This window comes from Grampus griseus (assembly GCF_964374135.1).
Source record: "Grampus griseus genome assembly, chromosome: 14".
NCBI lineage: Eukaryota > Metazoa > Chordata > Mammalia > Artiodactyla > Delphinidae > Grampus > Grampus griseus.
Genome location: NC_139008.1, coordinates 38,174,379 through 38,193,449, shown reverse-complemented (window position 1 = coordinate 38,193,449; position 19,071 = coordinate 38,174,379). Strand labels below are relative to the sequence as shown.

The window sequence follows — 19,071 nt, the reverse complement described above, 5'->3', positions numbered from 1 at the left end:
GGCGGCGGCGGCGGCGGCGGCGGCGGCGGCGGCGGCGGCGGCGGCGGCGGCGGCGGCGGCGGCGGCGGCGGCGGCGGCGGCGGCGGCGGCGGCGGCGGCGGCGGCGGCGGCGGCGGCGCCGCGAGATGGTGGCGAGGTTGGCGCGTTTCGTGCTGCTGCTGGGGCTCGCAGCGCGCGGTTAGTGTCCGGGCTGCCGACGCCCGCGCCCCTCCACCCATGCCCAGGCCCCTGCGTCCCGGAGCCCCCTCCTCCCCGTCCCCGCACCCCTGCCGCACGCCCGCCTCCTCACTGCGTGTTCCCCGTAGGGCCCGCGCCCGCAGGTGCCGCCAAGATGAAGGTGGTGGAGGAGCCCAACACGTTCGGGTGAGCGGCGTCGCGGGGAGCGGCGGTGGGGGGTTCCCGCGGCGGTCCGTGCCCGGTTCCCCCTGACTGTGTCGCTTGTCTCAGGCTCAACAACCCGTTCCTGCCCCAGACCAGTCGCCTCCAGCCCAGGAGGGATCCTTCTCCCGTGTCTGGTGAGTTCGGGGCCCTGGCCGCGGGCGTGCTGGGGGCCTGGGAGGGAGCAGGGAGCTGGCCTGGCTTCCCGACCGGTGGTGCGCGTCAGCTCTCGGGAGCCTGCTCCAGGGGGGCAGGGAGGGAGGGAGGCCACGGATGAGGGGCCCTGAAAGTTAGGGCCTGGAGGGTCATGTTGTCGTTTGTCAATAATTCTAAAATTATTTTTAAGTGCGCGGTAACATTCCAGACTGTGATTGTACCAAGTTGAGTAGTTATCCCGGATATAGTCCTTAATTTTTTTTGCTAGAGTTGATTTTTGTTACAGTTCGGTGTTTGTTTTTCCAAACGTTTTTTATGCTTTTACGAGAAAAAACGTGTAGTTTTGTGTGTGTGTTTGTGTAAATTATTTTTGTGATGTTTGCCTTTTTTTGAGCAGTACTACTATACAGGTGTGCTCATTTGCTGTTGTTGCTCACGGTGTTTCTTCACGGTGGATGTGGGTCTTCACTGTTTTCACTTGGTGTTTGGTATTCCATAGGATGGCTCTGCATTCTTTTGTTGTCCAGCAAAGTGTTGTTTATGGTTTTTGGTCACTAGAAACATTGCTGAGGAGAACATCCCTCCAGGGACTGCCGCCTTCTACCCTTCTGTGAGTAGTTTCCTGAGACAGGATCTAAGAAGTGGAACTGCTGGGTTGTTAAATGAGTATTAAATATAACAAACAAAAATTCAAGAATTTTTTTTTGGCTGTGTTGGGTCTTCGTTGCTGTGTGCGGACTTTCTTTAGTTGTGGCAATTGGGGTCTACTCTTAGTTGTGGTGTGCAGGCTTCTCATTGCAGTGGCTTCTCTTGTTGCGGAGCACAGGCTCTAGGAGCGCGGGCTTCAGTTAGTTGTGGCACGCGGGCTCAGTAGTTGTGGCACACAGGCTTAGTTGCTCCACGGCATGTGGGGTCTTCCCGGACAAGGGCTCGAACCTGTGTCCCCTGCATCGGCAGGCAGATTCTTAACCACTGCACCACAAGGGAAGTCCCAAGATCTTTTTTTCTTGAATACTACCACATGTCAGGGTGTGTCTGTGCTGGGGATGTAGAAATGAAAAAAACATACAGTGTGCTCATGGAGTTGACAGTTTAAGTGGGGGGGTAGATAGGCCATAAACAAAAAAGTAGGTAAAATGTGAAATGCTTGATGGTGAAAAACACTCTGTAGGTATGGAAAGCATTGAAGAGTGAGTGTTTGGGGGGGTTGTTTTGAGGACTGCTGTTTTAAATGGGTTCAGGAAAAGACTGAGAAGTGAAATTTTGTTCAAAAGTTGAAGGGGAACAGGAGTAAGGGATGTGAATATCTGGGGAAGAGTGGTCTAGCAAAAGGAGTGGCCAAATAAAGGCTTTGAGCAAGGATGCCAGGGCCAGAGGCATTGGCCGCAGGGGTACGGTGAGATCAGAGATAGAGGGTACAGCTGTGAGCTTTCACACTAAACAAATCGATTCCAGCTTTTTACTGTGAAAATATTGAATAGAAAAATGGAGGAATGTGGCTGTGCACAGCAGCATACTCTCCACCTCAGTACAAGAGTTGACATTTTGCCATGCTTGCTTTATCTTCTCGTTTTCACTTTGAAAAAAGTGAACTTTCATTTTGCTGAACCATTTGAAAGTCAGCTACAGACATCATGACGTTCTATTCCTAAATATTCACAGTATGGATCTCCCACTCCCCAAGTTAGCAGAAATTCTATAATATAACCAATTCACATCCACATTTCCCTGTTGTCTCAGGAATGCCTTCTACAGCTGTCCCAGGACCCACCCCACACGGGAATCAGTCAAGGGGTTGTGTGCCGGGCCAGTTGCCTTACAGGATGTTTGACCAGATCTGTCTGGTTTGTGAGGTCATTAGCTTGTTCTGCTTTCCCCAGTATATTCTGTAAATGGCCTGGAAGCTTGATTACAGTCAGGTTAAGCAGTTTGGGCACAAATACTTTGTAGGTAGGCATCATGTCAGAGGGCTGCAGTCGACTGCGGCTGAGTGCTGCCAGGGTCTAGCGGTGGGAGGCAGGTTTCTCTGCCCTCAGCGTGCCGTCCGTGAGCACTCCTTTGGTGCTGAGTGGACATGCTGCCCCCGGTGGCCTCCTGCTTCAGTCTGATGGGGTAGAGGAGTGCAGAACTCTGCTTCTCTCATGCCTTCTGCATTTATTGTTGGCTGGTGGTCTCTGGTAAAGAGGAGTGTTCCTTTTCCCCCGCTTTCTTTCTCTCTCCTTTTTGAACATCATTATTGGCTCAGATTTAAACCCTATTTTTATTGAGGTATAATTGACATGTTCAGTTTGATAAAGTTTGTAAATTGAGCACATGAATGTAATCACCACCCCCAAACAAGACTGAGAACATTTCCACCACCCAGAAGATGCCTACGTGTCCCTTTTAAATCCCCCCACCCATCACTTTCTGGCTCAGATTCAAACCCTATTTTTTTATTTTTTTAAATTTATTTTTGGCTGCGATGGGTCTTCGTTGCTCTGCATGGGCTTTCTCTAGTTGTGGTGAGCGGGGGCTACTCTTTGTTGCAGTGTGTGGGCTTCTCACTGCGGTGGCTTCTCTTGTTGCGGAGCACGGGCTCTAGGTGCACGGGCTTCAGTAGTTGTGGCTCGTGGGCTCTAGAGTGAAGGCGCAGGCTCGGTAGTTATGGCGCACTGGCTTAGTTGCTTTGCGACATGTGGGATCTTCCTGGACCAGGGATTGAACCTGTGTCCCCTGCATTGACAGGCGGATTCTTAACCACTGCGCCACCAGGGAAGTCCCTCAAACCCTATTTTTATTGAGGTAAAATTGATATGTTCAGTTTGATAAAGTTTGTAAATTGAGCACATGCATGTAATCACCACCCTCAAACAAAACTGAGAACATTTCCATCACCCAGAAGATTCCTATGTGTCCCTTTTAAATACCCCACCCCATCACTCTCTGGCTTCTATTGCTTTAGAATAGTGTCATCCGTGCTTGGATTTCAGCTGAGCAAGTCAGCATACACTTCCATGTCTGGAGTCTTCCTCAGCATCATGTTTTTGGGATTCATCTGTGTTGTTGCATGTATCAGTAGCTTTTTCTTATTGCTGAACACATACAAAAACTGAAATCCGAGTACGGTTTGTAGTCTAGTTAGTTGTATTGTGCCAACGCCAGTTTCCTAGTTTTGGTGATGTACTGCGGTTGTAAGTTTATGATTATTTCAAGGTAAAAAGCATGCACACACATACACACACATAGATGTATTTGTGCTGGAAGAATAGATGAAACCTATGTGATTTTAAGTTTCAAATTGAAATGCAGTATTACAGGGTTTTTATTTTCCCCATTCTTTTTTTTTTTACTTTTTTAAATACTTTATTTATTTTGGCTGCATTGGGTCTTCATTGCTGTGCGTGGGCTTTCTCTAGTTGTGGCGAGCTACTCTTCGTTGCGGTGCGCAGGCTTCTCATTGCGGTGGCTTCTCTTGTTGCGGAGCATGGGCTCTAGGCACATGGGCTTCAGTAGTTGTGGCATGCAGGCTCAATAGTTGTGGCTCACGGGCTTAGTTGCTCGGCAGCATGTGGGATCTTCCCAGAACAGGGCTTGAACCCATGTCCCCTGCATTGGCAGGCGGATTCTTAACCACTGCGCCACCAGGGAAGCCCTCCCCTTTATTTTCTGCTCCTGTCTTTTCCCCTAACACTAAAAAGCTGGGTTCTTTAGTCACATAAATATATTTACTGGGTTTTCCCTATAATTTACATAAAATAGTTTCAGATTTAAAATAGCAATATTACTACTAACCATGAAACGAGTGAGGTTTTCTTGCAGTTTATTTTTTTATTTTTTTATTTTTATTTTATTTTTTTTTGCGGTACGCGGGCCTCTCACTGTTGTGGCCTCTCCCGTTGCGGAGCACAGGCTCCGGACGCGCAGGCTCAGCGGCCATGGCTCACGGGCCCAGCCGCTCCGCGGCATGTGGGATCTTCCCGGACCAGGGCACGAACCCATGTCCCCTGCATCGGCAGGCGGACTCTCAACCACTTGCAGTTTATTTTGGAGTGTATCCAGCCAAAGATGGACAGCAGGGCACTGTGGTCCAGCCTTCACCAGGTCATTGTTTTCTCTGTCATCAATTTGACTTGCAGTTGGATCCATAACGTTTCTGCTTATGTTCAGTTTTAGTGCTTGCCATACATATTTTTACTTTTGTTTTTTCCTTAACTTAAAAAAAAATAGTGTGTTACAATTTCAAGCACATGCATAAGTGGAGAAAGGGTATGTGAGGCACCAGGCAGCCTCACCCAGCCCCGACCCTCACCCTGCCACTGCAGTTACTTTGAAACAAATTTCCCACAACTTATTTCATTTGTAAATATTTTGGTATGTGTCTCTTCAAGGGCATAGCCACAGTATCAAGCAACAAAAATCCCCTCTGTGCTTCTGTATGTTGCTAATACTGTCTCATAATTTTTTAATATAAATTTATTTATTTTATTTATTTATTTTTGGCTGTGTTGGGTCTTCATTGCTGTGCGCGGGCTTTCTCTAGTTGCGGCGAGCAGGGGCTACTCTTCTTTGCGGTGCGCGGGCTTCTCATTGCAGTGGCTTTTCTCGTTGTGGAGCACGGGCTCTAGGCGTGTGGGCTTCAGTAGTTGCAGCGTGCAGGCTCAGTATTTGTGGCTCACGGGCTCTAGAGCACAGGCTTATTAGTTGTGGCACACGAGCTTAGTTGCTCCGTGGCATGTGGGATCTTCCCGGACCAGGGATTGAACCCATGTCCCCTGCATTGGCAGGCAGATTCTCAACCACTGCGCCACCGGGCAAGCCCCAGTCTCATAATTTTTAATAGGTGGTTGGTTTGTCTGAGTCAGTATGAAAGGTCTGTGTGTTGTGTGTGCTTGACACGTGTGCTTCAGTTTCCTTGAATCTATAGATGCCCTCCATTTTCTTGCAATTTATTGAGGAAACTGGGTCTCTTGTTTCCCACATTCTGGATTTTGTTCATTGCATTCCCGTGGTGTTTAACGTTTCTTCATCTATTAGCTGGAGTGCAGTTGTGTGCCTTCACCCTGGCTGGGCCTCCAATTTCGGGAGAGCAGTGGGGAGAGGCTTCCCCCCACCTGGCCTCGGTCTCCCACCTTCAGTTCAGGGTCTGCAGAGGGGCATTTGTAGCCCTTTCTCAGGTGGAGGACCTTCCCTGCTGTTCCTGGTCGCTGAGTTTTTACCACGAATGGGTATTGGGTTCTGTCAAATGCTTTTTTTAAACCTATCAAGAGGATGATGGGTTTTCTCATTTAGGCTGTTTACATAGTGGGTAGCATTGGTTTTTGAATGTTGAGCCAACACTGTGTTCTTGGAGTAAGCTCCACTTGGGCACAGTGAATACATATGTTTTATATATTGCTGGATTTAAATTGCTAATTATTTCTGACTTTTTTAATTTCTAGACTTTCTGTTCTTTTTCTAATTTTTATTTATCTGCTGAGATTCCCTATCTCTTTATTACCATGTTTTACTTTACACCCTGGAACATAGTTACAATAGCTGCTTTAAAATCCTCTTCTACTTCCAACATCATCTGTGTTTGTTGGGGTCAGTCTCCCATGTTTGCCTGTTCTCTCGGGGGTGGGTCGCATTTGCCTGCTTTTATGTCTAATACTTTTGGATACACCCTTGGCCCGGCTCTCCCTTGGGAGAATGTGGTGTGCTGAGGCAGCTGGCTGGGCAGAGCTCACCCAGGACCGACCTCCCTGCTTGGTGGTTCATGCATGCAGGGTTCAGCCAGAGAGCTGGGCAGGCTTCCCTCCCTCCACCCCCGCTGTCCTTTTTGATACCACCCCACGCCTTCCAGCTGCTGGGTAGGCTCCCTCTGTCCCAGATCCTATGGCCAGAGACTGGGGCGGGTTATGCCATTGCCTGCCCCAGGCGGGAACCCACAGGAATCAGTGCCCTCTTCTTCCAAGCCGGCCCCGCCGCACCACGCCGCCACCCCCCCCCCCCCCCGCCCCTCAGTCCCCTCCACAGCCTCAGGCCTTAAGACATTCTCTACAGGGGGATCTGTAGGAGACTTGGTCCCATGTTAGTGGCTGTGGCTTCTGATACCTGGTGTCGTCACATGGTCATTTGCTCTATTCTACAGCACATATATAATGGCCTGAAAACTAATATGGCATTACTGCTGTTAACTCATTAACAGTACTTGTTCTTAAGTCACTGAGAGTGATTCTTCTTCCGGTGAAGTGACGTTACTAACTGTGTATAGTTCGGTTCGTTTGCTTTGATTTCAGCTGTAGGGGCTTTAATGTCATCCTTTTATTTTACCTTTGAGCACATTAGCATGCCTACGTGGTTCACATGTAAACCTTAGGACAGATACGCCCTGAGCTCTCCTTCCTGCCTTGTGCTCCCTGTCCAGGGCCATTTGCTGTTTTGTTTGTTTGTTTGTTTGTTTTAAGGTATAATTGACATATTAGTTTCAGGTATACAACATAATGATTCACTATTTGTATATTTTGCAAAATGATGGGAATAAGTCTAGTTATTCTCTGACACCACACAGTTACCAAAACCTTTTTTTCTTCTTGTGATGAAGACGTTTAAGATTTAAAAAAAAATTTTTTTATACAGCAGGTTTTTATTACTTATTTTATACATATTAGTGTATACATGTCAATCCCAATCTCCCACTTCATCCCACCACCACCGCCCACACCCCAACCCCGCTTTCCCCCCTTGGTGTCCATATGTTCTCTACATCTGTGTCTCTCTCTTTTTTTTAAAATTTATTTATTTTCGGCTGTGTTGGGTCTTCGTTGCTGTGTGTGGGCCCTCTCCAGCTGCGGCGAGCGGGGGCCACTCCTCGTTGTGGTGCATGGGCCCCTCATTGCGGTGGCCTCTCCCGTTGCAGAGCTCTAGACATGCAGGCTTCAGTAGCTGTGGCTCACGGGCTCCAGAGTGCAGGCTCAGCAGTCATGGTGCACGGGCCTAGTTGCTCTGTGGCATGTGGGATCCTCCCGGACCAGGGATCGAACCTGTGTCCCCTGCACTGGCAGGCAGATTCCTATCCACTGCGCCACCAGGGAAGCTGTGTGTCTCTATTTTTGCCTTGCAAACCAGTTAATCTGTAACCATTTTTCTAGATTCCACATATATGCGTTAATATACGATATTTGTTTTTTTGACTTGTTTCACCCTATGATTGTCTCTAGGTCCATCCACGCCTCTACAAATGACCCAATTTCGTTCCTTTTTATGGCTGAGTAATGTTCCATTGTATGTATGCACCACATCTTCTTTATCCATTCGTCTGTCGATGGAACATTTAGGTTGCTTCCATGACCTGGCTATTGTAAACAGTGCTGCAGTGAACATTGGGGTGCATGTGCCTTTTTGAATTATGGTTTTCTCTGGGTATATGCCCAGTAGTAAGATTGCTGGGTCATATGGTAATTCTATTTTTAGTTTTTTAAGAAATCTCCATACTGTTCTCCATAGCGGCTGTATCAGTTTACATTCCCACCAACGGTGCAAGAGGGTTCCCTTTTCTCCACACCCTCTCCAGCATTTGTAGATTTTCTGATGATGCCCATTCTGACTGGTGTGAGGTGATATCTCATTGTAGTTTTGATTTGCATTTCTCTAATAATTAGTGATGTTGAGCAGCTTTTCATGTGCTTCTTGGCCATCTGTATGTCTTCTTTGGATAGGACGTTTAAGATTTACTTTCTTAAGATGTGGTACATATATACAATGGAATACTACTCAGCTATAAAAAAAAGAACGAAATAATGCCATTTGTAGCGACGTGGATGCAACTAGAGATTATCATACTAAGTGAAGTTAAGCCAGAAAGGGAAAGACAAATACCATATGATATCACTTATATGTGGAATCTAAATATGACACAAATGAACATATCTACACAACAGAAACAGACTCAGACATAGAGAACAGAGTTGTGGTTGCTAAGGGGGGGGGTGTTGGGGGAGAAATGGAGTGGGAGTTCGGGGTTAGCAGATGTAAGCTTTTATATATAGAACGGATAAACAACAGGGTCCTACTGTGTAGCACGGAGAACTATATTCAATATCCTATGATAAAGCATAATGGAAAAGAATATATATATGTATAAATGAATCACTTTGCTGTACAGCAGAAATTGAGCACAACATTGTAAATCGACTATACTTCAATTTAAAAAAAAGATATACTTTCTTAGCAACTTTCAGATATGCAATTCAATATTATTAACTGTAGTCACTGTGCTGTACATTATATCCTCAGGACTTATTTATTACTGGAAGTTTATATCTTTTGACCATTTCACTCACTTTGTGTCCCCCCCAATCCCCTGCTTCTGGCAAACACTGATCTGTTCTTTGTATCTATAAGCTTGGTGTTTTGTTTTCCACATAAGTGAGATCATAACGTATTTGTCTTTCTCTGACATATTTCACTTAGGATAATGCCCTAAAGGTCCATCCGTGTTGCAGATGGCAATTTCTTGTTTTACGGCTGAATAATACTCTGTTGTATATGTATACTCCACCTTCTTTATCCATCAGTGGACACTTAGGTAGTTTCCATATCTTGACTATTGTAAATAATGCTGCTGTGAACAGGGGGGTGGAGATATCTTTCCAAGTTAGTGATTTTGTTTTCTTTGGATAAATACCCAGAAGTGGAATTGCTGGATTATATGGTAGTTCTATATTTAATTTTGGTGGGAACCTCCATCCTGTTTTCCATAGTGGCCACACCAATTTCCATTCCTACCAACAGTGTGCAAGTTTTCCTTTTCTCCACATCCTTGCCAACACTTGTCTTTTTTATAGTGGCTGTTCCGATAGGTGTGAGGTGATATCTCATTGTGGTTTTGATTTGCATTTCCCTGATGATTAATGACGTTGAGCATCTTTTCATGTGCCTGTTGGTCATTTGTCTTCTTTGGAAAAATGTCTATTCAGACGCTCTGCCCATTTTTTAACTGGATTGTTTGTTTTTTTGCTATTGTGTGAGTTCTTTATACATTTTGGATATTAGCCCCTTATGTATATGATTTGCTAGATGTTTTATCCCATTCAGTAGGTTGCCTTTCATTTTGTTGATGGTTTCCTTGGCTGTGCAGACCTTTTTAGTAAGATATTGTCCCATTTGTTTATTTTTGCTTTTGTTTGTGGAGTCAGATTTTGAAAATCATCACTGAGACTGATGTCAAAGAGCTTATCACCTATGTTTTCTTCTAGGAGTTTCATAGTTTCTGGTCTTACATTCAACTTAAATTTTTGTGTATGGTGTAAGATAGTGGTCCAGTTTAACCAGCACCGTTTATTGAAGAGATTATACTTTCCTCATTGTATATCCTTGGCTCCTTTGTTGTAAATTAATTGACTGTATATGTGTGGCTTTATTTCTGGACTCCCTGTTTTTATGCCAGTGCCATACTGCCTTGATTCTTTGTATGTATGTATGTATTTATTTACCTGGCTGCATTGGGTCTTCGTTGCTGCACGTGGGCGTTCTCTAGTTGCAGCGAGCGGGGGCTACTCTTTGTTGCGGTGCGCGGGCTTCTCATGGCAGTGGCTTCTCTTGTTGCGGAGCATGGGCTCTAGGCATGCAGGCTCAGTAGTTGTGGTGCATGGGCTTAGTTGCTCCGAGGCATGTGGGATCTTCCCAGACCAGGGATCGAACCTGTGGCCCCTGCACTGGCAGGTGGATTCTTAACTACTGTACCACCAGGGAAGTCCCATACTGCCTTGATTCTGTTTGTTGTTATTTTATGTTTAGTCTTTTGGTGTTTCTTTTTGCTAGTATAAGAAAATATGAATTACCCTCTTTTTACTGTGGTAAAATATACATAAAAATTACCATTTTAACCATTATTAGATGTTCAGTTATTAAGCACATCCATATTGTTGGGCAAACATCACCTCTATCATCCCCAGAACTTTTTCATCTTCCCAAACTGAACCTCTGTCCCCATTAAACAACTCCCCACCCCTCCCAGCCTCTGGCCCCCGACATTCTACTTTCTGGCTCTATGAATTTAATGACTCTAGATCCCTGCTGTGGTCACTGTGTGTACACAGGTTGAAATTCACAGGTTGAAATCGTAACTGAAAAAGATGATGGTGTTAGGAGTTGAGGTCTTTGGAAGGTGCTTAAGTCATGAGAGTGGAGCCCTCAATAATGGGATTGATGCCCTTATAATAGAAAGAGGCTCCAGAGATCCCTAGTCCCTTCTACCATGTGAAGACACAGTGAGAAGGCACCCTCTGTGAACTAGAACGCGACTGTGCTGGTGCCCTGATCTTGGGCTTCAAACCCCCACAGAACTGTGAAAAATAAACTTCTGTAGTTGTAAAATTACCCAGTGGTATTTTGTTATAGCAGCTCGAATGAACTAAGTACCTCATGTAAGTGGAATCATATAATTCTTGTCCTTTTGTGACTGGCGTGTTTCACTTAGCATAATATCTTGAAGGTTCATTTATGTGGCAGGATTTTCTTCCTTTTTAAGGCTGAATAATATTCCATTGCACATATATACTACATTCTGCTTATTCATCTATCAGTGTACACTTGGGTTGTTTTTACTTTTTGGTTACTGTGAATAATGCTGATCTGAACATGGGTGTGCAGCATCTGAGTTCCTGCTTTCAGCTCACATACCCAGGAGTCGATTTGCTGTATCATATAAATCTACGTTTAAGCTTTATGAGGAACCACCAAACTGTTTTCAACAGCGCTGCACCGTTTTACATTCCCGCCAGCAGTGCACAAAGGTTTCAATTTCTCCACATCCTAACCAACATTTATTCTTTTCTGTGTTGTTGTTGTTGGATAGTAGCCATCCTAATGGATGTGAGGTGATATCTCATTGTGGATTTTATTTGTATTTACTTATTTTTCACTTCTTCAGGAAAATGCCTAGTAATCCTTGGCCCATTTTTTAATTGGGTTGTTTGGGGCGTTGCTGTTGTTGTTAATAGGAGTTCTTTATATGTTTTGGATATTACCCTTGTTAGAAATGTGATTTGCAAATACTTTCTCACTTTCTGTATTTCAACACTTCCTTGCAAAGTTTTAAATTCTGAAGTCCCATTTATCTAGTTTTCCTTTTGGTGCCTTTGCCTTTGATGTTGTATCCAAGAAATCATTTCCAAAGCACAAAGCCAATGTCAAAGATTTCCCCTTATGTTTTGTAGTTTCAGTCTCAGATCCATTTTAAGTTAATTTCTGTACACGGTGTGAGGTAAGGGTCCACTTTCATTCCTGTGCATATGAACATCCAGCTTCCCGACTCCATTTGTTGAAAAGTCTGTCCTTTCCCCCACTGAATGGTCTCAGCACCTGACAGATCCTTTGAGCATATATTCAAGGGTTTGTTTCTGGGCTCTCTGTTCTGTTTCGTTGGTCTACATGTCTGTCTTTATACTGATGCTGCACTGGTTTAATTACTGTAGCATTGAAGTAAGCTTTGTGGGGTTTTTTGGTGTTTTTTTTTTTTTTTTTTTTTTGACGGTGTTGCGTGTCTTGTGGGATCTTAGTTCCTCAACCAGGGATCAAACCTGGGTCCCTGGCAGTGGGAGCACCAAGTCCTAACCACTAGACCACCAGGGAATTCCCCTTGAAGTAAGCTTTGAAATCAGTAATTGTGAGTCATTCAACTTTTCTATTTCAATATAGTTTTGACTATTTGGGGTCCTTTGGGAATCCAGCTTTGTTGCTGCGTGTGGGATCTTCATTGTGGCATGTGGGATCTAGTTCCTCCTGACCAGGGATTGAACCCAGGCCCCCTGCCTTAGGAGCGCAGAGTCTTAACCACGGGACCACCAGGGAAATCCCTGGAATTGTTTCATTGAATTTCCTTTTTGGGTTGTCTGTTGGGTTGTCGTATAGAAACACAACTGGTTTTTAGTGTCACTTCTGTATCCTACAACTTTGCTGAATTTAGTAGCTCTAATATATTTCTGTGGACTCTTTAGGGTTTTCTATATATATGATCATGTCATCTGCAAACACCGCATTGTAATTTTATTTCTTCCTTCCTAATTAGGATGCCTTTCCTTTTTTTTTGCCTAATTGCTCTGGCTAGAACCTCCAGTACAGTGTGGAATAGTGAATAGTGCTGAGAGCTTCCTTGTGTTCCTGCTTTTGGGAGGAAAGCTTTTTCAGTCTTTCACCGTTCAGTAAGATACTCACTGTGGGTTTTGCATATATGGCCTTTATTGCGTTGAGGAAGTTTCCTCCTAATCCTCCTTTGTTGAGTGTTTTCATCATGAAAGAGTGTTGAATTTTGATAGGTGCTTTTTTCTGCAACAATTCAGATGATAATTCCCCCCCTTTATTCTGTTAATGGGGTGTATTACATTAAAAAAAATTTTTTTTTAAAATTTGGAACCATCCTTACATTCCAGGAACAAACCCCACTTTTTCACACTGTAGAATCCTTTTAATGTGCTGCTGATTTCAGTTTGCCAGTATTTTGTTCAGGATTTTTGCACTGATGTTCACAAGGGATGTTGACGTCTGTAGTTTTCCTTTCTTGTCAGGTATCTTTTTGGCCTTGATATCAGGGGAATGCTGGCCTCATAGAATTGAGTCAGGAGGTGTTCCCCCTTCTTCAATTTTCATAGTATTTTCTTGTAATCCTTTTTATTTCTGTAAAATTGGTAGTAATGTCCCCTCCTTTTGTTTATGATTTTAGTAATTTGAATCTTTTTTTTTAATTAATTATTTTGGGCCATGTTGGGTCTTTGTTGCTGCACACGGGCTTTCTCTAGTTGCGGCAAGTGGGGCTACTCTTCGTTGTGGTGTGTGGGCTTCTTATTGCAGTGGCTTCTCTTGTTGCAGAGCATGGGCTCTAGGTGCGCAGGCTTGCTTCAGTAGTTGTGGCTCATGGGCTCTAGAGCATAGGCTCAGTAGTTGTGGCGCACGGGCTTAGGTGCTCCGCAGATGGAATCTGGAAGATTCCATCTTCCCAGACCAGGGCTCAAACCCGTGTCTCTTGCATTGGGAGGCAGATTTTTAACCACTGCCCCACCAGGGAAGCCCATCTTCTTTTTTGTTACAGTAAATCTAGTTTAAAGGTTTGTCGATTTTGTTGATCTTTTCAAAGAACCAACTTCTGGTTTTACTGATTTTTCTTTGTTTTATTTATCTCTGCTCTAATCTTTATTTTCTTCCTTTTGCTTGCTAGTTTTGTTTGTTTGTTTGTTTTTTGCTGTGCCATGCAGGATGTGGGATCTTAGTTCCCCAACCAGGGACTGGACCCACACCCCCTGCATTGGAAGTGTGGAGTCTTAACCACTGGACCACCAGGGAAGTCCAGCTTGCTAGCTTTCTTTTTCTAGTTTCTTAAAGTGTAAAAGTTAGGTTATTGATTTGAGATCTTATTTTGAATATGTTTACAGCTGTTAATTTCCCTCTTAGCATTGCTTTCACTGTATCTGATAATTTTTGGTACCTTGTATTTAGAAAATATTTTGAAACAAAAACAAGTTTCCCTTGTGAATTCTGTGAGCCATTGGTTCTTTAAGATTGTGTTAATTTCCATATGTTTGTGGATTTCCCACATTGCTTTTGCTATTGATTTCTGGTTTCCATTGTGTTCAGAAAAGAAACTATGATTTCAGTCTTCTTAAGTTTGTTAAGTGGCCTAACATATGGTGTGTCCTGGAGAATGTTCCACGTACACTTAAAAAATGTAATTTCTGCTGTTGTTGGGTGGGATATTCTGTATATGTTGATTAGGTCGGGTGGTTTTAGTGTTGTTCAGGTCCTCTGTGTCCCTAGAACTGGGGTGTCGAATGTCCAAGGATTGTGGAACTGCCTGTTTCTCCCTTCAGTTGTCAATGCTTGCTTTGTTTTCGAGCTCTGGTGTTTGGTGCCCATATGTTTGTAATTGTTATAATCTTGGTGAATGGACCTTTTTTATCAATGAATAATGTCTTCCTTTATCTCCTTTAACAGTGTTTGAATGATAGTCTTTTTTTTTTTTTTGGCTGTATCGGGTCTGTCAGGCCACAGTTGCGGCAGGGATCTTCATTTTGGCATGTGGGATCTTCTGTTGCAGCGAGTGGGCTCTTCGTTGCAGCGCAGGCCCCTCTTTAGTTGTGGCACGTGGGCTATCTAGTTGTGGTGCGCAGGCTCAGTAGTTGTGGCACGCAGGCTTAGTTGCCCTGAGGCATGTGGGATCTTAGTTCCCTGACCAGGGATCGAACCTGAATCCCCTGCATTGGAAGGCGGATTCCTAACCACTGGACCAGCAAGGGAAGTCCCTGATAGTCTATTTTGTCTGATGTTAGTGTGGCCATTCCTGCTTTCTCTCATTATTTTCGTATCTTTTTCCATCCTTTCACTTTCAGCCTGCTTGTGTCTTTGATCTTAAATGCGTCTCTTACAAACAGTATATATAGTTGGATCACATTTTTTTTACCCATTTGGCCAATCTGTGCCTTTTGAATGGGAGAGTTTAACCTGTTTACATTTAAAGTAGTCATTGATAAGGAAGGATTTAGAGGAAACAAAACAGCAAAATTTGTCTTATAGTTTTTTTGTCTCATTCCCTCCATTCCTTTTTGTTGACTTACTTCTAAGTGACATGTTTTGACGTCCTTTTTACTTTTGTGTATTAGTCTGTGTAGCTATTTCCTCTACGGTTGCCAGGGGATTACATACGATCATAAAGCTGTTAAGTCTAATTTGTACATGATTGAAATTGGTATAAATTCAAAGACTTCTCCTGTACAGCTCTGTCCCTCCCCCAACTTTGTTATTGATTTCAGAAATTACCTCTTTAAATGTAGATTTGTAATTATTTTTATGCATCTTTTTAAACCCTGTAGTTTGCAGATCAGAATCACATACTGCTTTGGGTTTGCCAGTGTATTTGCCTTTACTGGAAGGACTCTCTCCAGGGCAGGCCTCGTGGTAACGAAATCCCTCAGCTTTTGTTTATCTGGGAGTGTCTTGATTTTGCCCTCATTTTTGGAGGATAGTTTCCTGGATGTAGACTCCTCAGTCGACAGTTTTTTCTGCCATCCCACAGCTTTCTGGCCTCTGAAGTGTGGCAGAGAAATGGGCGGGTAGTCTTATTAAGGATCCCTTGATGTGATGAGTCACTCCTTGCTGCTCTGGACTTGGTTTTTGACAGTTTTCTTCTGTGTCTTGGTGTGGGTCTGTCTGAGTTTATTGTACTTGGAGTTCAGTGAGCTGCTTGGATGTGTAGATTCATGTGTTTTGTCAAGTTGGGAGAGTCATTTCCTCAGATACTCTCTCTGCCCCTCTCTTCCTTCAGGGACTCCCACTGTGTGTCCTGCCATCTCTTCACTGGTTCTTTCCTCTGCTCAAAATCTGTTAACCCCTTTTGTGGATTTATTTCAGTTGCATTTTTCAGCTCCAGATTTTTTTGGTTCCTTTCGATACTGTTCGTCTCTCTGCCTACATGTCATTTGCCTGATAGACTTTAGTTCTTTGTGTTTCCCTCCAGGTCCTTAAGCATATTTCAGACATTTGTTTAACTGAAGTCTTCTATCAGTCCAGTGTCTGGGCTTCTCCCAGGTGGTTCTGTTGGGTTTTCCTTTGAAGAGGCTGCAGTTCCTTTGCAGCCTGGCCCCATGCTGGGGCAGCCTTCACCACCAGGCTGGGTGTGTTCGGAGTCTAGGGGCAGCTGTGTGCACGCTGCTCCTGGTTGTCTTTGGTTCTCCAAGAGTCTCACCCCAGCTCCTCCTCAGGTCCTGGATGGCCTGTTGTGTGTGTCCAGCCATAACCCCTTGCCCTGCTGCAGCCCTCGTGAGCAGCTCCCTTTCCTTCCTGGTGATCTGAGTTGGGCAAAACAGAGACCAGTCCTCCCGGCAGCCCCCAGCTAGGCTGGGATGTTGCAGATGAGGTCAGCCTGCTCCTCACAACCACGCTGGGGCGGTGGCTTTGCTGCGTTGTGCTCACTTGGTTGCTGTAGACCTGATTTGCAGAACTGGGTTAGCTCAGCTGGTTTGTAGTGGTTCACTTGCTGTTTTCACAGGGATATGAGCTTGGAGCTTCCTAGTCTGGTACTTTGCTGATGTTGCCCCAACTCTTTTGCTCCAGTTTTAAAGTTTAAACTACTGGATCTTTTCCTAAATGGCCCTGGTTCTGTGGCTTTCTGCACGCCTGCTCTTTGCACTGCACTCAGCGGGCCGTGCTCTCCCCTTCCAGGGCCCGTGCATCTCTCCAGACTTTCTGGCAAGTGCTTCAGCCTGGTGGAGTCCACGTGAGTGAGGGCAAGGGCAGGCGTGGCCAGGGCCTGGGACGCCCCCTGACAGCGCTGTGCCCCCAGGTACAAGTACGAGCTCTGCCCGTTCCATAACGTGACGCAGCACGAGCAGACCTTCCGCTGGAACGCCTACAGTGGGATCCTCGGGTGAGCGGCGCTGGGGGTGGCTGCGGCTCCACCTGCCCATTGTCCACCCCACCCAGCCTCACCCACTCTGCTCCTCCCCAGCATCTGGCACGAGTGGGAAATCGCCAACAACACCTTCAGGGGCATGTGGATGAGGGACGGTGACTCCTGCCACTCCCGGAGCCGGCAGAGCAAGGTGGGCTGGGCGGGAGGGTGGGATTGGGGCCTGCTCCCCCCACCCGCTCACCAAGGTTTCCCACCAGGTGGAACTCACCTGTGGCAAAACCAACCGGTTGGCCCACGTGTCTGAGCCAAGCACCTGTGTCTACGCACTGACGTTCGAGACGCCCCTCGTCTGCCACCCCCACTCCTTGTTAGGTGGGCGCCGGGGCCGGCAGGGGGCACTGGGGGACGTGGGGGGCAGAGGGGCTCTGCTTAGTCTGGTTTCTGTTGGATTCTCAGTGTACCCGGCCCTGCCCACGGCCCTGCAGCTGAGGTGGGATCGGCTGGAGCAGGAACTGGCGGATGAGCTGATCACATCCCAGGTGAGCGACAGGGCGGGCACCGCCTGGGCAGGGAGCAGTGCAGCTGCAGTAGTGCTCCCTCCTCGTCCTCCACCTGCAGGGCTACGAGAAGTCACTCAGGGCGATTTTTGAGGATGCTGGTTATTTAAAGACCCCAAAACAAAGTGAATTGGTGCAGCAGGAAGGAGGTGCCAAGGGCCTGGTGTTTCAGACGCTGGAGAGCTGTAACGAGGTACAGACGGTGCTCCCAGGCCTGGGACCGGCCTCCCACCAAGGGCCTGACTGCTCCATTTCAACTCCTGTTCTAGGCTCATAAAGCCCTGTCAAAGGAGATGAAAAGACTTAAAAGCATACTGACCCAGCACGGCCTCCCCTACGTGAAGCCTGCAGGTCAGTTATGCCCAGGGGTTGGGGCTAAGCCCACCTTGGGACCTGCCGCCCTGTAGGTCAGGTCCTGACCTCCTGCCGCCTGGTGTTTTGGCAGAAACTTCCAGCTCTGAGCACTTGGGTCCCAGGACACCCACGGACAAGACAGCAGAGCTGCTACGAGGCGACCCTGGACTGCGTGGGAACACCCTGTGATCTGGGGCAGGAGGAGCAGGGTGACAGGTCACAGCCAGAGGACACCTTCCTGTTCCTTCTGTGCCAGCAGGCTCTCGGGGTTGTGTGCAAAGATGCAGACAAAATAAAGATTCAAAGTTTTAATTAATTTCCCTACTGATAAAAATAATTCCATGAATTCTGTAAACCATTGCATAAATGCTATAGTGTAAAAAAATTTGAACAAGTGTTAACTTTAAACAATTCACTACAAGTAAATGATTATGCATTATAAATACTACCTTCTGGGTTAAGAAAATTCCATTCCAATAACATTCTCCTCTAAATACTCAAAACAGACATACAGATTGGGGCTTCCATAAATTAATCCACATGAAGCATCCACACTGAGTCGTGGTCTTCTGCTGACCACAGTTACACAAATGGTGTGACAATGTAACATCACCGCTAATACTGAACACTCAGGAGCTGACAGATTCGGCAACAAGAACGGCCTCGCCGAGCACCACGCAGCTTCAGCTGCTACACCCAGCGCCCCCCTTCATCACCTGACTGCGGGGCGGTGACACCCTGAGACGCCGAGCCTGGCTGAGCCCAGCATGGGTGGCCCCTCAGAACACCAGGGCCACCGCAGACAGGCAGCAGGGGTGGGAGGGCCCCGAGGTAGCCCCGGGAGCTCCACTCTGGGTGGTTCTTTGGTCTTCCCACCACACACCTGTCCTCAGAGCCAGCGAGTGCCTGGGAGGGGGCGCCTCCAACCCCCACCCCGAACCCCACAGAAAGAACTGACCGGAATAGCTTATAAATACACCTAAAGCTTAATTGTTCTTGCTTATAATTTGAAAATATCTAGGCTAGATGTCAATAACAAACGTCCTATTTTCCCCCCAAAAGACCAAAGGCCTGAAATGGGAAACAAGTGCATAAATATTAATAAAATAAAGAATTTTAAACAGTGATAACAGTAGCACAAAATATACGTAATTTCTAAGAGCTACTAAATCATTATCAGTATAATTAGAAACAAAGTAGATTCACTACAACCAAGTCATATAGTTACCTTTAGCAGCGGGCGAGCTGCACGATGCCATGGACCCA

At 45.9% G+C, this 19,071-nt stretch overlaps 1 protein-coding gene across 1 annotated transcript; it reads left to right on the top strand.

The window, feature by feature from the left end:
* The first annotated feature begins 101 nt into the window (after positions 1-101).
* GNPTG (N-acetylglucosamine-1-phosphate transferase subunit gamma) lies at positions 102-18,121 on the top strand. Its single transcript, XM_082671205.1, has 11 exons — positions 102-177; positions 306-363; positions 448-515; positions 16,705-16,759; positions 16,826-16,909; positions 16,991-17,084; positions 17,152-17,266; positions 17,351-17,433; positions 17,513-17,644; positions 17,721-17,802; positions 17,897-18,121. The coding sequence occupies exons 1-11, from the start codon at positions 126-128 to the stop codon at positions 17,992-17,994; spliced, it is 921 nt and encodes a 306-aa protein (XP_082527331.1). The 5' UTR covers positions 102-125; the 3' UTR covers positions 17,995-18,121.
* The last annotated feature ends 950 nt before the right edge of the window (positions 18,122-19,071 follow it).

What these genes read in the sequence shown, in the direction of transcription:
- GNPTG (XM_082671205.1), top strand. Translation starts at nt 126, where the DNA reads ATGGTGGCGAGGTTGGCGCGTTTCGTGCTGCTGCTGGGGCTCGCAGCG. An exon ending in GGATCCTTCTCCCGTGTCTG is followed by an intron (nt 516 to 16,704) that starts GTGAGTTCGGGG and finishes CTCCCCTTCCAG; the next exon opens with GGCCCGTGCATCTCTCCAGA. An exon ending in ATGAGCTGATCACATCCCAG is followed by an intron (nt 17,434 to 17,512) that starts GTGAGCGACAGG and finishes CTCCACCTGCAG; the next exon opens with GGCTACGAGAAGTCACTCAG.